This window comes from Oryzias latipes, chromosome 22 (genome assembly GCF_053564925.1).
Source record: "Oryzias latipes strain Hd-rR chromosome 22, Olatipes_Hd-rR_3.1".
NCBI lineage: Eukaryota > Metazoa > Chordata > Actinopteri > Beloniformes > Adrianichthyidae > Oryzias > Oryzias latipes.
The window spans coordinates 23273037-23290743 of record NC_136258.1 but is presented as its reverse complement, the minus strand read 5'-3'; the positions used below and the strand labels follow the sequence as shown (position 1 = coordinate 23290743).

At 42.6% G+C, this 17707-nt stretch overlaps 1 protein-coding gene across 23 annotated transcripts in view; it reads left to right on the top strand.

Annotated features, from left to right (window-relative positions):
* meis2a (Meis homeobox 2a) overlaps window positions 1-17707 on the top strand; it is a 76874-nt gene that overhangs the window by 37457 nt on the left and 21710 nt on the right. For all 23 annotated transcript variants that reach the window (XM_078940438.1, XM_078940433.1, XM_078940436.1 and 20 more), the window contains one exon: window positions 15524-15600. In XM_078940438.1, coding sequence (XP_078796564.1) covers window positions 15524-15600 — 77 coding nt within the window. The remainder of the gene's footprint in view (window positions 1-15523; window positions 15601-17707) is intronic.

The following is a 17707-nucleotide window of genomic DNA, read 5'->3' as shown; positions in this document are numbered from 1 at the left end:
TCTGCCACCCTTTATAGGCGCACATAAAAGAGTAAGCAAGGGTCATTCACACAAGACATGGGTGCAGGCGAGGCCGAGCCTGGCAACGGATGTTTGCCACATATGATAAACAAGTGTACAAGTCCATCCTCAAAAAAGGAGAGGGCATGTTTTTTGTGTGTAGACTAAACAGTCAGCCCCATAGTATCCCTGTTTTCAAGCTCCTCTGGTCCTTGTTGTTGTGTGTTGATTCAGTACAGGCTGCATTTAACTGATGGTGACACACATCTGCATTTAGTTTAAAAAATTCAAATACATTTTATTTTCAAACTGAACAGCTGGAAGTTGTTTATCTCTTGTGTCCTAGACGGCCTTTTTCTTCTTGGCATGGATGACATTTATTTACCATTTTTCTAAATTGAAATATTATACTTGGTGACATCCGTTTGTATGTTTTGCTTAAAATGTGTAGTTTTTTTTTATCCAAGTCCAGAAAGTTTCGGAAAAAGCAAAAGCCCCCCAGCCTCTGTTCATTTGATTGAGAATCGGTTTGCTTTTCCACCTCCTTAGGTTGTTTTGAGTTTGGATGAAGAGAGTTTAGAGACAAAGAAGAAGCAGGGAGTAGGTTTAGGGATAAGAGCAGGGGTGGGGAGGGGTAAAGAGGGGCTCCTAAGGGTCACAGAGGTGGAAGCCTGGAGGAGGCCCACACACTAATCTGTCATGTGCTTGTTTGCTTCTGGAGCCCAAAAGTCAGTTCTCCAGTCACCCGTAGCAACACAGGCGACAGTTTGGTTCACTGCCACAACTTAAATGTGTGACTATGAGTGAAAAGCTCAGGAAAAAGAGTCATCACAATGCTTCCTTGACAAAACCAGCTTCTTTTGGAGTGTTTGCAAAACAGATGTGACTGTTATCTAACACGATTTAGCAAAGTTGAAAAAAAAAATCTGTGGTAATGAATGTTGAAGATCATTGTTAGAATTATGTTTATTCCTCTAGCCACTATTTACCCACATTGGTTTAATTTTGGCTGAAAACCTGAAAACAAAGACACAGGCCACCTCTGTCTGCCATCTGTTCCAGGCCACCACAGTGGGGCTAGCACAACACTGAGAAACACAACAGCAAAAACAGCATGGACATGATTTGTATTTCAAAAATGTGCATACTTTATTAACGTTTTTGTCATAGAGAAGAAAGCGGAGAACAGAACTAGTATCAAGTGACACCACCTCTTCTCAGGCTGAACCCTTCTGCAGTTTCTTTATTCACCATCTATACCAGGGACAGCGCCACCTTTACGTTGCATTCTGTGGTATAGAGATTAAATGTTGAGTTTAAATGAAACAACCTCCAATTTATTTCATGCTCCGACATCAGACCTTTACACTTTGCCCCCTAATCCCGATCTGTCACATTTCTACTTCAAAGAAAAATAACCTCACATGAGCTTCACTCACATGTGAAGCAGCATCAACCCAGCAACATCCAAAAGGGTGGAACCAAAAGCTCTTTTTTTATGCCTCTTTTCTTTGATTTCTTTGTTTTTAATTCTTCATTCCCACAGGCTCACTTATTGACATTTAGCATCTGCTGTTGTGCATGTAAAAATGCTTGGATACATGCATAACCCCAACCCTTCTCCTCCCACATTTCCTCTCATTTCCATCCCTTTTTGTTAATTTTCGCTCCTGCTGTGCACATCTTAATTCAGACTGTTGGTTGTGGTTTTTTTTTTTTTTTTTTTTGAGGAAGCGGCTCAGAGCTTGTTTTTTTATATACATCTTTGCTCTGAGAGAGAGATTATTTAGCTCTTTAAAAAAATGGTGTTTGCAAGAAATAAATCTGACCAAAAATGGAAAAAGGCACTCTGGATAACAAAAACATGTCCCACTTTTCCTAATAGTGGCTTTATGAGAGGGGGGTCTCTTCATTGAAAAAAAAAAAATGCAGCGCGAGTTTGAGTAGCTCTAACAGAAGTGACAGCGCACGTCACAATCACAGCACACTACAAACAGATGAAGCCTGTGGAGGACAGTCAGATTTAGGAAGTCAGAGCTCTGATCAGTAACACACTCCTCTAAGAACACACATGCACAAAGCTGACCAGACTCTTTTAAGGTCCTATGCTCCTTTGAGGATAGACCCCCCGCCATCTTTGAAACATTTCCCTGCTTTTAGTACTGTCAGCTGCTGGTGCAGTCAAAACACAGATAAAGGGTAAGACCCAGCCAAGCTAATTCTATGGGAAAATGCACAGAATGATGTCATGTAAGGGACCCCAAATGGTTCATGTCCCTGATGGGAGCAAAATGTAAGATTATTTGAATGGTTGTGGTGCTGCTTTCACTTTGCTACACTTTGAGGTCGTCTTACTCATAACAAAATCTGCAGGAGGAATTTGGTTTCGCATCTTTGAGTCAGTACACTTAAATTACCCCTTATCCTTTGTGGGGTTCCACCCTGCAGGCCACTCTAATCCCCAATGGATGATTGTGGCAAGACTTGCTAAAATGATCGCTGCTGTTTGCTGGGGACCATGTAGACCAATGATATTCTGCTGCAGGCCTCCAAGCTGCCCCAGCACCACTTTGATATTCATCTCACACCAAGAGGGAAATGCAAAAGGGAAAAGGAGCAGCACAAGTGTGGAAACAGCATCCAGGCTAAAGAGGGAGAGAAGCCTAAAAGAGAGGAAAGTTGATGGATGGAGGTGCTGAGTAAAAATCAAAAACAGACTGTGTTTCACTGTTTTGTCTGTCATGGGACCCTATAGCTGCACAAAACCTCACTCCAACCATGTTGTGTGATTTTTCTTCCCTCCCTTCCTTCTCTCCTCAAATGCATGCTTTTGTTTTGCCCAGCGCTCAGTCCAGAGGCAAGCAGTGGGATTCCTGCACAGTGGGGTCCTTATAACTGGGAGCCATGTCTCTTGTTCTCACCTCTTCCCTCTATTTCCTCACCTTTTCATTTTTTCGCCCTATTGATATCCTCTCTTTTTCCGCCTCTGAGCATATGAACAGTTTTTTTTTTAATTTTTTATTTTTTTTATGAAAGGGCCTAGTCCACATCAAAGAGAGATGCTGAGCTGGTCAATTTGTTGCTAGTTTACCCAAACCTTCCCTCTGCACTTGCCATAGTGGACTCTCCCAGCAACACAGCCGTTTAATCGAAGTTCTTTGTTGCATTTTTGCCATACATTTGATTTTCAGCAGAGGTAGTTGTGCTGAAACCTCCAGATTTCTCTGTAGTCACTTGTTCCCTAAGATAATATAATATAATGCGTTGTTACTAAACACCAAGCAAAAAATATTCAACATCTTAATGACAAAAGCAGTTTGATGAAAGAAGAGAAGGGCCAGTGAGATATGAATGTGTGTGTGTGTGTGTGTGTGTGTGTATATATATATACACACACACACACACACACACACATAACTGAGCAGGTTTTGGCTGCAGATGTGAATCTCTCTGAATATTGATCATGATCAGAGCTAGCCCCCCTATATCCCCAGGGCTGCAATGGCTGACACACAAAGCTCCCCTCTAAAGCTTATAAACCAGCTTGTACAATTATTTAGATAAAGAGGGCGACAACAGCAGTGTGTGCCTCCCAACCCAGAACCTCCTTTATGGTTCTCATCCTCCTACTACCACTCCTCCTTTTCCTCTTTCTCATCCAGCGTGAAGATGAAGAAATGTAAAAAGCAGGGGGCAAAATATGTAATTAGACACACATTTCTGAATCCTCCTTAATGTTCATTACTGAATCCAGGGGCAATTACAAGTTCAAAGGGGTTTGAGGGCACCCGCATACCGCATAATCAGTCACAAATTAAGCGCTACTCATTTGTCATAGCACAGCATGCACACAGAAACACACATGCATGCATATTGTCAGAGTTGAGTCATAGATAGGCTGACAGGCATCAATTTCCACTAAGGCACAGATCTGAGCTACCCCAAGGCGCTGAGGATGCCCAATCCTCTTATGCTCTGATGCTTTGTTTTCATTAACAACAGCAAACACCAACGATACCCTCACCTCAGCCTCATACTGTATTTTTGCTCATCCTCTAATAAGTGTCTAGTTTGCAGTTTGCAATCACTGCAACCACCTGTCATATTGCCGTCCTCAGTCCGCTGTGTTTGTTTGTCCTCAGCAGTGTGTTCTTCTCCCCACCTGGCTGTGCCTCTGCAGCACGTGACAGTGTGTGTTTCATGTCTGTCCCCTGAGGTGTATCACAGTTACCTCAGGGCAGGGTCACAATGGATAATCCTGTCTTCAGGTGGCTGTTTAGCACACTGAGAGGAGAGCTTGCAGAACCGGAGGTGAGCTCCTATTACAGGACTCCCTGACCAGGGGTCACCTTTGACACTGTTTGAATACACAGAAACATGCACACATGCCCCAGCAGATAGGCAACGATGGCTTCACATGCATGGACTTTGACAAAAAAGTCTATTGATTCAGCAGGATCACTCTTCATCTCTCCTTCCTTGTCCTTCTTCATATGTCTACTGTACAACTGCTCATCTAGTCTTTCAGTATCGTCTCTAATTCCCAGATCAGTCCGAGTCTTGTTCACATTAGGATTCCCTGATATGATCTCCATGAAGTTTTGCTCTGGTGACCATGCGTTGCCTGTCCTGACCAGCACCTTTATTGTTTAAGCTGCTCTCATAGAGGAGCACATTCAGGTCTCTGGTGGATTGAATGGGGCCCTATCTTACATGGCTCGGTCTCTGAGTTGTGGAAGAGGGAACTCATTTTTCACTGGAGGAACGACATCCATCTCAGCAGCCAAACGCTGGCTGTTTCATTAAGTAGCCCATCCAGGCAGACAGATGTGTTCACCACACAGCCATGTTTGCCTATGCAAGAACGTGTATTAACCCACAGTCCTTTGGGGGAGATTAATAGGCTACCAGCCCCTTTGCATTGATTATCTCCATGCCATTTTCCCCTCCTTTCCTTGGCTGGATATTAAAAACTAATGAAGCCTATTGAAAACTGGAATCGCAAGCTTCTTCACGGATCATTTTAGGTTATTTGGGCTCAAGCAGAGAGGGATGTCTTTAAGACACAGTAAGAGTTGAATTAGGAAAATAAATGCAGAGTGCTCTGTTGAAGAAAGAAGGAAAAAAGGAAAACTAGACTACAAAATAATGTGTGTTTAAGTCAGTAAAATGTTGTCCCGACACATGAAGCAGACACACGGCAGATGTTAGCAATTCCAGAATGGAGTGAAACATTACTAGTGTCGGAACCATGTCCTAATTAGTATAATGGAAGTCTAGAGGAGCCATCTTCAGTGCTCGGAATCTGGGACTTCAAGATGGCCTTTGGTTTTTGCTGGTTTTGTTTTTGCAGAATGTGTCTGCAGCATAAATCCCTTCTCACCTCTGCCCTGATGTCATAAAACTGGGGAGTAGAGTGTGGTTGGTTTGACATTGTTCAGAAAGGTTTGCGAAGCACATGGGGGCACAAGTCCTGGGAGGTGAGTGAGCAAAGAGTTAAAAGCGTCCGTGTGATGGGCTCACCTCTGCACCAGGCCTGGTGAAAGGCGGCGGGGTGCTGTCGGGGAAAATGACTTCCTGAGACATTACCATCAATCACCAGACAGGTCAGGCCCTCCAATCCTGCTATGAGGACGGACAAGAGAAGAGGGGGATGGGGATGAAGAATTAGGTTTGTAAGGATGAAAACAAAAAAGAAGAGTGCCGAGGAAATTAGTCTGTCACTCTTGGTGTCTGGCTATTTTGTGTCGTTTTCAACCTTTACCTGTCTGAACTCATACTTTTCCCAGTTGCTTTTTTTTTTTCAAGCTCTTCATAAAACACCAATGCAGGCATTCAAGAATGGCTCTTGCTGGCCAGAGTTCCTTACTCGGCTCAATTGCATCATTAATTATTGCGCAGGCAGTGGTGTAGAAGCAAATCCAGAGAGGGGAAGAGAAAATAGAGAGGAAGCTTGAGTTAGATGGGGAGATTGGGGACAGCTGTCTTACACCTCCAGTTGGTCTCTGTCTCTCTGCTTCTGTAAATGAAGGTTGGCGGAGGGGAGGAGCTTGGGTTACCTCAGTGAGTGGTTGTGTTACATTCCTAGGAAGGGAAGGGGTGGGGGGGGTTCAACGAGTTGTTGAAAAGAACACAGACACTTGTCAACAGCCTATGAGCCAGGGAGCCATCATGCTTTGCGTTATGGCTATAGGTCAATGACCTTCTGTTGCGCCTAGACAGAGAATTATAGGGAGCAAAAGAAAGAAAATCCCCATAAAGTACTTGTCATTGCTTGTGGATAGCATAGGTTAGTCAAAAGTTTAAATAATCTACAATTTCTCTCCTCACCTATATAGCCATGTGTGTTCCTTAGTGTCTCAATGCAAGGAAGACAAGCAGTGGGCAGACTGAGAGAAAGAGAACTCGACAGGCGCTGGCAGTCATGCTAAAATGGCCTATTAGATTTAAGGAGTAAAAGTTCATCAGCTTTATTAATGGGAAGATATATAAATGAAGTATGAATTACCTGACTTTTATAGAGTGGCGAGAGTGAAACTGGAGTCCCTTATGATATAATGCCTAAGTGAGCTGTTCTGAGCGCTCTGATGAGCAGACTGCTGCGTTGAGGAGGAGGAGGAGGAGGACAGACAGTGAAGAGAGTAAGACCAAAGTGCTCTGGACCCATGAGTCCAGTGGCTGGAAGGCTGCCTGACTGTTGCTAACATACATAGCTGATCTGTTTAGCACAGAGACAGGAGTGTTTGTAGCTTCCAGGCTTATTCTTAGAATAGCATTAGCTAGTACAGTAAAAATGTGAACAAGCAGAAAAAAGGTCAATCCTGTTTTATTGTTTTTGCTCTTGTTGATGAGATTTTGGCAGAACAGCCCACTCACAATGTATCATAAAAATACATCCGTGCAACAGATGCATATAGAAAAAAAAAAAAAAAAAAGCACCAGTGCACACGAAAACACGCATTCTCCCCACCATCCTGTAATAAGCAGTAAGCTGAGCTAGCTGATGGTCATCCTCCCATGGGGCTGCTGGGCTGCTGCCAACTTCCTGCCTGCTTTGTCAGTGGATAAAGCGCCTAACAAACGAGAGCGCTGTAGCTAGGCAGGCCAGTCGGGTCAAAGGTCACACCGGCCCCCAGGCAGGATTGAGCCTAAGACCACTAAAGGGAAGAATGCACTTAAAGACTGCATGCTATTTACCAAGCTAAAAGCTGCAAAACAGTCTTTTCTCCCATTCTCTTCAAGTATTTTAACTCTTGCCACATGCCAACTGTTCTTTGAGGAACATCAAGAAAGTGAAAGATCCTCCGGGCATTTGTCAGTCCCCACAGGCCTGAGCATTTATCTGCTGTTGGGTGTTGAGCAATGCTAGGATATATCTCCTTGACTCATACACTCCCGAATGAAAGGATAGCTCAAAAACTGCATTCACTAAGAAAACAGACAACAGGTAGAGAGGAGGTGCTGACTGATCGGGGCTTGGCTGGCTTTGTGCCACTAAACTACTTGTGATCTCAAATGAATGCACCTATGGTTACTGTCAGTTGCCTTGCTGCCTGCGACATGATCTAAGGTGTTTGTCTTTCATAGACCTAAAAGAAATTCTTTCACAAGCAGAGGATAGGGAAAAGCTGAGCCAAATGCTTAGGAAGAAGGAAAATGTTGTCTACTACCCCAGCTGTCCATTAAGGGGAGGATAAATTTTGACATGGCTGACTTGACTACATTTAGCATCATTAGCAAACAGGAAGTGTCCCCTGCAGCTGTTTTTGGCTGGGGAGGGGTGTTCCTGCCTGCAATGTAATGGACAAATGTTACTCACCATGTTTGCCTTTGATTTTTGACCTGAAAACAAAAATTGACTTTACAAATGTCCTGTGATATTTTCCAAATTGGCTTGACATTCCAGGGTTTGCCTCAGGGTTTTCTTGTTTGTCCTCTGCAAGTGGCTCCACTCTTGTGTTGTGTCCCCAGACTCGACATCAGAACACACACTGGCCTTTCTGAGTGAGCAGTCTTAAGGAGACCTAGGGGTACCAAAAGAAGGAGAGTTGTGAAGAGGTGACAATTGTGTGCTTAAATACTTATTCTCAATAAGTTGGGGCACATTGAAAGGGGGAGTGGATTCTTTTGGAAGCTTCAGTTTGAAGGGTGACCCGCTAAGTCTCGAGTAAGTTTTGATTTGAATTTGAGATCAAACCCACTTTACTTTGTCAAACAAAGTCAAAGCTTATACAGAACACAAAAGGAATAGAGGATAAACCTATTAAAGGCCCTGTTGGTTAATGTTAAGTATGTTTTCCAACAGACTATATCAATATTGTCTGTCTTTCTGTGAGGCTGTGATGACCTGGTGAACTGTCCGGAGTATGCTCTGCCTTCGCCTAACAGTAGCTGGGTGAGAACCAGCAACCCAATGACCCTGAACAGGTATAACTGGATAGATAAATGAATTGATATACGTTGTAAATTATTTACTCTCCAGGTAATTTATCTGCATTGTGAAGTCCAACTATTAATTATGATTATGCAAGTTTTAACCAAAATCAGAAAACCTGTGTAATTTCTTAGGACATATTTCTGCAGAGCGGCAGTAGTTTATCAGAAATTCACCTCTGAGTTGTGGGCGGGGCCATTGTTGCAGAGTGAGCCTGTAGGTTCTGCCCATCATCTCTTTGCTTACATGCTCTCCCACTAACTTACCTAACCTAACATTACCCGCACAACAACAACAAAAAAAAGAGTTTTATGGATCTAGTCATATACAAGTTGATGCATCAGAATGTAGCAGAGCAGGGAGCTTGTGGCCTGCCGACCGTAGCACTTACAGGCTTTTACAAACAACATTTTTTCATCTGCTCCTGATTTACAACAACTTAAATGCAGAAATACTCAGAAATGCCATTTGAAGCACATATTTCTTTATATATGTCCTCCATCATGAGAAAAATGCTACAAGAACACATTAAAACACCAAAAACCTGACTTTCATTGGAGTGGGTCTTTAATATTAAATACATTTTAGTTTTTAGGTTGCTAAAACTCCATTTGCAAATACTCCCAAACCTCTTTATGCTCAGATCTTGGCTCCGTCAGCTGAAAATGTTACTACTTTTGTTTTATTTTTTACAGTGTGTATCTACATCATTAAACCTGCGCAAATGTTTGTTTAGAAGCTTACCATGCATGAGTTCCTGCATGTTTTACCAGTGACTTTATAGCTGCCAAAAGTAAGTGTTATTGGCATGAGGAAAAGTGACAAGCCCAACTGGCCTTTCATAATCTGATTATAGATCTTAAAAGCCCTTTGAGAAGGTGGGACACTAATTACTTCTCATTTCCAAGACACAACATCACAAATGTTGGAAACACAGCAGAGCCATATAAAAGAACAAGGACTTTTTGTGAGACACTTAACTCTTTAAATGTGTTAAAGCTCCATAGTCAAAATAGTTTCTGGGACATTTGTGCCTTGGCTCAGCAAAGCCCATTCCAATAAGATGTTTTAAAGATGTCCTAAAGTCAGCAGTGAGTGAGCTTGCGTGTTGACATTAGAGAAGCCAGAGAGGAGAGCAGAAAAGAGCTGGGTGCCTCTGAGCAGGCCGTTACCACAACAAAGCCAACAGACTGGTCTGTAAAACCAGGCCAAATTCCTGCCCTCTGAAATCTTTAGCGGAAACTTTGAAAAAAAGGGGGAGGAGATGAGCATAGGGGAAAAAGAAGAGGTGGAATGAAGAGGATAGGAGATGAGGGCAAATGGCTTAGCAGAGACGGAGGCAATGCTTCTGAGGCTCGCAGCGTATGGACGGATCAAACGAGAGGAGAGAAAGTGAAAAGGAGTCACCCCCTGTGATGATATCAGGATTGTGTTCGTCCTCCTGAAAGGAGAGGAGCAGCCATGTTGCTGAAAAAAAACCCTGAGAACTTGATCTGACGATAAAATCACAAGCACATCACTTCAGCTGCAGGCTCCAAGTGGGACCATGTCACCACAGGACACACGCAGTTTACAGATGGTGGCAACGTCCAACAGACCTATCAGTTAACTGCATTTGCAGTGCCTTTGGCAGAATTTTACATATTTTTGTGAAGACCATAGTCATGGTTTTCCCAGCTATCCTTTCATTTTTGGATAAAGGTTTTATCTTTTTTTTCCATTATGCATGATAACATTTGGAAATGTTTCTGTAAAATATCTCTCACTTACTGTAGATCAATTGCTAAGTCTGACGACAGATTGGGACTTTGTGGGATTGATTGCTATTTAGCCTCTTGGAGCTAGGTACAATCAGATGCTTGAATCATGCATATCCTCTGGGGCTCCCTCCTCACCTTCTTCCTCCGGTCCTCCCTCCTTCCGACTCCCCTCACCCTCTTTACTTGTTGTAGCTTGGCAGGAAAGCTGGGCATTTATGCCATAGAGCCTCTCTACAACCTTGCACTGTCTCCAGTGAACATAAATTAATGGTGTAGAGCAAACAGGCTGTTGGCTGGGGTCCAGGAACTGGCTACAGGAGCCCAGCCAGCTATTGTTGTGGGGGGCCGTGGCAGCAACAGCGGCATTAGTACTGATGCACTGCCAACCAGCCTACTAGCCAGCCAGTCAGAGAAGCAGGCAGACAGACTGGGGGCCCTTTCGCTCTATAATAGATGCCGCAAGCCTCGCCAATACGTCTTGTATTTGCTATCATCACCGTTTTACTGTCAGAGGGCAGTCCACTGAGAGCTCTTACTTTGTGTGGAAGCTTTTGAGTTTGGAGTGGGTGAGACAGAAGTGTAGTGGTATGTTCTGAATGCAGATTGTACGAGGTGTAGATGTGAGGGTACTTTCATTTGCTGTTATCAGAGTCTGGCATGCGGTGCGTGCGGTTTTCTGTTTGGCATCATGTGAGTTCTGCTTATAAGTTGGCTGTGCGTGTTTGAAAACGAAAAAGGGAGAAAAGCCGGCTTGAATCACTGAGTCATTGAGTCAGTTAGCATTCTTGCCTGTTTTTAGCCTGTTGTCAGGAAGCTGTGAAGTTTTCAGAAAAATAAAACAAAAACACTTAAAATCCTATAGTACCTCCCATCTACACTAGTCAATAGCTTCACAAATAGATCAGAGGACTATAGAGTAAGGGTTGAACATAATGTTTATCAAGAGAACGGAAGAGATTTTTAGGCCTTTTAAATAGTTATGATGTATTGAAAACTTGTAAGCCCTAAAGTTGATGTTTGTTAACTATTGAACCAAAAATCCAATATTGGATAATTAGTGCTTCTCTGTTAAAAAAAATTGAAATTCGTCTTTTTTTCATTTAATATCTCTAAATCTGTCATAATCTGCCAAAAATGCCTGATAACGCTGCTGATCGATTAGGAAAAATTGTATGTTGATTTACATGTCATATCAGTTTGATCTCTTAGTAATGCTGATGTGCATTCAATCCCACTGTCATTTGTCAAAGAAGCCAATTGTAAAGTTATTAACAACAACTTCATATTTAAAATGTGCCAATCTTACCCAAGCTCAAAACAGAATCCATATTAAAATGTCATTCCTTTATTTGATTATGCTTCCATTTGACAGTTAATATTATCATCATACTTCAGTCACTTTGATTAAAAACAAACACGATCCCAATCAATGTGTGACAGGCATTTATGAAAGGAAAGACTGGGAGTGACATTTTTTGCAAGATTAGATGCAGGAAAAAAATCTTAATAAATCCCATCAACACCTAGAAGGCAGTACTTTCCTTTAGTTTGATATGTTTTAATGAATATTTAATTTCAAAAATATGGATGCATCAGGGGTCAAATCACACCGGTCATTCTTTGTGTTGCCGTGGTGCTGGGGGTAAACAGCCAATGGCCTGTGATTTCCTGGGAGTCATTAGCATGGAATAGGTTTGCAAGCCAGTGCAACCTTATGACCTGGCTCTATAACTCATGTCCCGCTCTGATGATGTAATTAATCAGTGCAGTCCACCAACGGCCCATGCTGAAGGGTTCAATGCGAGGAGAGCAAGCATCAGAGCTGGAGAAGTGGGGGCAGCACAGATCAGCTTGGATAATGATCCGGCTGTGGGATTTGATGACGGCAGCAAATGGGTATTTGGCGACTACAAAAGTGATATACAGTACATATAACTGAAGCTTGAATGAGAATAGAAAAGGCTAGCGAAAAGTGTGGGGTGAAGTAGGAATGGAGCAGAACGACAAGCTGGGTTTAGGCGGGGGTTTACAGACCTAACACAGCGGATGACAGACCTAACTCCATGTTTAATTCTCAACAACCACAGAGGCTATTACATGCAGAAGTATCGGAGAGCGCAGAGCACATTAAACCCTGTAATTTAGTCAGCAGGTGGTCACATACACAAACATGCACTCGATCCCTGATTAATGCCAAAGCGGGATCCACCTGCATGTGTTTGTTTCAGTGTTTAGCTGAGCTCTCCTGGATGAAATAGTAGAAAGTGGACATGTGTACATTTAATTAGTGCAGCCATTAGGCTTCAGCATAATTAACAGAGGTGTTTCGGTCAAAAAGTGGTGCAGCTCTGACAACAAATAGAAACATCTCATTTCTGCCTGTAATTATTTATAGACTTTTTCCATTTTGTGGTCAATCGTCTTTTAAGGATATTGGCCTTGGTGGGTTTTTTTCTTAACATATTGAGTTGATTCAAAGCTATTGTTGAGATTATCAATATCATCTTTGTCCCTGCACTGTTTGTGTTTCATAAATTAAATAACCATGTCAGACTCCCAAGGGTCACAACTGCTATAGGTAGAAAAGACCTTGTCTTTGTGGCTATTTCACGTGAAATTTGTTCACTTGTTCCTTCATTTAAGTTTTTTATTTTGTAGTTTTCCGTTTCGTTATCAGGCAATAAATTAAAAACATATTTTTGCTGGGACAGTTAACATGAGGAGGTCATTCAGAGGATAGTCTTTCTCGAATTTCAGAGCTGTTGCAGCCTTGCAACCACCATGTTGGCTTGCTTCTCATGTGTCTCTGAAGTGTGCGTCTCAATTGCAATCATTAACCCTTTTCTGTAGCTGAGATTTCAGAGTCCCATGCTTAAGGGAAAGTGGCCACAACATAAAGTCTGGGTGGGTGGCCTGCAGTTTTAGCCATAAAAAAGCATGCATCTGCGTTTGAGTGGGAGGGGAAGGAAGAAGTCAGAAAAAGGAAGAACTAAGGAAAGTTACGCACATGCATTCATAGAGTATTATTTTTATATGCGGGTGAGTTTATTAATTTCTTTATTTATCCTTGCTTATGTGTGCAAATTTACCCTAATGATTTATAGTAAACAAGCAAATAGTGTGAGAGCATGCATTAGCTCAACAAAATAGGATTTTTTTTTTTCCAAGTCATGTCTCTGTGGTCAAAGTAAATCTCCTTACTCAGGGGTTTTGTGTGTGAGGGGGGCTTAAACATCCCCACTCTCCTTGATGAGACATCTTTCTTGTTTGCTCAAACCATTCATTACGTGGAGGCTGGTGGACGAGCTGTGCCGCTGGCCGACGTATTTATCACCCGGCTAAAGCGTTCTCTGGCTGACAGCCGCCGATTGATGACCAGTTCTTGGCCTGTTAGGACGAGGAAGCTTTAATTCCATGCAAATGACCCACTCCCAATCCCAATCTGGTCCGGCTGAATCCCTTTGTTTCCATTTGTATAAGTGTCCTTAGATTTGTACAATGAAAATCAGTGTTTTATTTTTATTGTGCCAGAAGTCTTGTAAAACACAAAAGAAGCCCACGCTGGATGAAAAAGATTGTAATCTTATGCGTAAACAACAAGCAGATGCAGGTATATATATTTAGTATTTTCTGCTGTTGTTTTGCACAAAAAGTCTCTTCTGAAGCAAGTTTACGGCCCCTGCCATTTGTGCACCCAAAGTCACAATAACTCTGTCTATGCTTGCCAAGGAAATGTCAGCACCTGGCAATCACAAAATGTATTTCTGTGCAAGAGTTATCGTCTTTCCTTTGGTAATAATTTTAGCATATTAAAAGGCACTGCGTACACAAGTACAAATCAGATTAATCCCTCTCTGCAGCAGGGACTCATTATTTGTCCAATCCTAGTTTTGTTTGTTATTAATTGAGCACATTCCACAAATGCTTCTTTTCATCTCTCGTTTAATTAAAACATTTAAACAGGCAGGGATACCTGAAAGGAGAAATTGCCTCCTCTCTGCTGATATGAATTCTCGCTTACATCAATTATTTTTGCGGCAAATGAGAAAATGCTTCTTGAGCAACTATTATCATTTCATTTTAAAATTGGATTCAATTAGCACGAGCCAGGGAAGAATTACAGGCTATGGAGTTTGCTTTCTTGAGTATGAAGAGACATTGGGTCTGAAATATCTTTTTTTTTTTTGGTACAATTTTCACCAAGTATAAACATTCTAGTCCAATAAAAAAACAAAAAACTGAAAACCTAAACTTAAAAAAGTAATATCTCTACTTTAAGATATGAAAGTTTCACCTAAAAAGAATGCATTTTGGTATCTGCATTAATTTGACATTGTTTTTAGTAAATACTTTTATACAGGTGTAAGTCTGAATGCATCTCTTCTGTTTAGAGTGGCTGAATGAAACACATAGTGTCTCGTTTGTTTCGTTTGCGTGCGTTCCGACTCCTAATCTGGCCCTTAAAGACATCTGTCACCAGCGATCACTGTTGTTTTGTCATGCTTCATAGCAGGCCCAGGGGGAGCGAGAGACCCAAAGGTCTGCCATTTATATCAGCCGATGTTCTTAAGATTGGACCTGACACAAATAGTATCACTGGCAGAATTTGTTGAAGAATTACATTTTCAGGTAGAAAATCTTGGCAAAGCCGCGGATGAGATTTTACGGGGTCCTTTTCTTTTAGCATTAGTCTGGATCCGGCTGCTCTTCTTGAAAAAGCCACAACCAGGAGACACGACGGAGAGTCAAGGAAAGATTAATGCATTCACAGCAAACCTGCACCCACTCATGTTGTTCCCTGCTATTTAAAACGATTTTGTAACAACAAGGCCCTCTAAAAAGTCTTGTTTGTCAACGTGTGCACCGAAAAGTAGCTCTTTATTCTTTGCCTGCTGTATGTAATCACTATAAATGCAGAACGCATAGACTGCATTTTCTTTGTGCACAGACAGGCTGAAGATAGGGAATAGGAACAGGGTATTATCACAGATGAGAGCTTTGACAAACTTGTTTGGCCAGCTCTGACAAGTTTAGCTCTGAATTTTGTGTGTGAAAGGGCAGACACGTGTATGCATTGAATATCCATACTGTGCAAGGGAGAGGCAGGGTTGGGTGGAGGTCACAAGACGGCACAGGTTTAGGTTACACAATGCAACAAATACAGGAGCATATTGAATACATAGAGAAATAGGCAACAGCCAGAAACCTGACTCAGATCATGTTCTCCCTTTTGCCGCTTCTCTTTGAGTGTCAACATTTCTGTGAATCTAAATGTCCCAAAAGGCTCATGAGTGGTTTTTTACTCCTCTTTCTGTGTTTGCCTCTGCAGCACCCATACCCCTCTGAAGAGCAGAAGAAGCAGCTAGCCCAAGACACGGGCCTCACCATCTTACAAGTAAACAACTGGTGAGTCAAGCTTGTCCTATCTGTACCACCAGCATCGCTCTGCTTTTCATTCTCAAAAGCCTTTACCTCGCCTCTTTCCTCCACCAGCCAAGACTGCTAATACTCCTAAAGTGTGAAAACCGTTTATGCACATCCCTCCCTGTTGTGTACAGACACACACAGCTGCTCACACAAAAGACCTACACATTGACAACCTCGGTAACGATATAATATTTAAGCTACTGGGATGTTCCAGTGTTATCAGTGCAGTTCTCTGTGGCTAAGTCAGTGCTCTTTGTGGTTTGCATTCAGCAGGAGAAAGGCAGAGGTTGTAAGCCACCCTTACAGCCTCCACACCCACCCCACCCCTTTTATCCAAAACATACCTAGTAATGTCTGGTGCCCCCTCAAACTGGCAAAACTGCCTTCCGCCCCCTCCCCATTTTACACAAGCTATATGGTGGATTAAGGTTTTGCTGGCCTGGCCAGCAGGGCCTTTGTAGATGGCTTAGCACATAACTGGGGGTGGTGGATTAAATAAAATGATCACAGAAGCAAAGAAATGATACAGGAATTACTTATCAAAATACTAGCCCAGGTTTTATCTGGAGCTTAATTTTGTTCAGTACATTCTCAGGGTGATGTTCAGATTAATTGAACTGACAGCTTCTTTTCAAAATTCTGGGAAGGTATTTGCACGGATTTCAGGTCTTACACAAACTTAATTATATGGAACCCCATTTTATCATTCTAATTCCATGTAGCGGGGGTTCTATTTACAAATGACAAGTCTGTGCCTTTTATTCACAGCTTTCCTTAATATATTTATCAAAGCGGGTTCATTTACAAAGTGCTCTATCTGTTGGATACAGGCAGGCCAACATTAACGAAGCTTTTAGGTTTATCAGACTCACAGCCTGACAAGTCACCCGAGGGTCAATTGATTTTTTGGTTCTACGATTCATTTTTTTTCTCATTTTTCCTGGCTCACAATGAGAAACACGCCTAGAGAATTAGCTGGGTTTGTCAGCCTTATCTATCAGACCCCCCCCCCCCCCTCTCTCACTCTCCCCACCCCCCCTCCAACCTGACATACTCCGTCTCTCTCGCACACCCTTTGCTTTATTTCTTTCTAGCCAGGGGAAGTCAAGCTACTTAAATTGGCCACAGGAATCGTTGTTATCAGACTTTAATGCACCCTACAGTGTGGATAGCATTTCAATTACACCAGTAACCAAAGATTAGCCCCTGCTTGCCTGTTTCATGCTTCATGCCACCGTTTCTGGATGCCATGCACCTTACCTACAGGAGCAGAAAATTGAGTTGCCTTGCTTGTGTCATGGTGATTAATGCAGAAATACTCAGCTAACCTGAGAGGAGAGAGAAACAGACAGATGAGGAGATATGGGAGGATGCCCTGTCTTCTGGCTTTGGCAGAGGGTATACTTTTTTTCTAATGTATAGTTTCACAAGTTCCAGTTTACCGCCCCCCTTTTGATATGTCATTTGTGGCTCGAATGGCTACTGACATGGTCCACTGCTTATATGGCAGAAAACATGAAAGTCCTGATTAGATACAAACATCTTACCAAATCCTTGGCTGCGCCTGCATTGCACTGTAGCTCCCTTTGATGCACGGCTGCTGCCATGGCTGTCCAAAGAGTGGCTTGGATAGAAAGATGCTGAAGATGAGTGGGGGGGAGAGGCACCATCTTCGGTTTCCAGAGCTATCCCTGGGGGAAAGGATGTGCTGAATCAGGGCTTTGTTTGCTGGCACAATTGCAGCCCAGCGAGGACACAACGGTGCTCTGTGTTATAGTCAATAGACAGTGCATCTCTCTCTTTCTCCCTCCCTTCTTCTATGAAACATCCAAAAACCTTCCAACTATCACCTCTCTTCACGTTCACCTGCAACTCACCTGTATGCACTTATAGCAGAAACAAAAACTCTGAATCCCGTTGTCCTTTTACCACCTGCACACTCTGCTTGGTTTTCTTTTAGCTGATGACTGCCTCACCTGTGTTTGCAGCCCACACCCCATTAGCTGCCCAATGCTAATAAGCAGCAGAGGAAGAGGTTAAAGTCCACAATTTCACCACACTGATGAAGAGCAGATGAGGAGGCAGA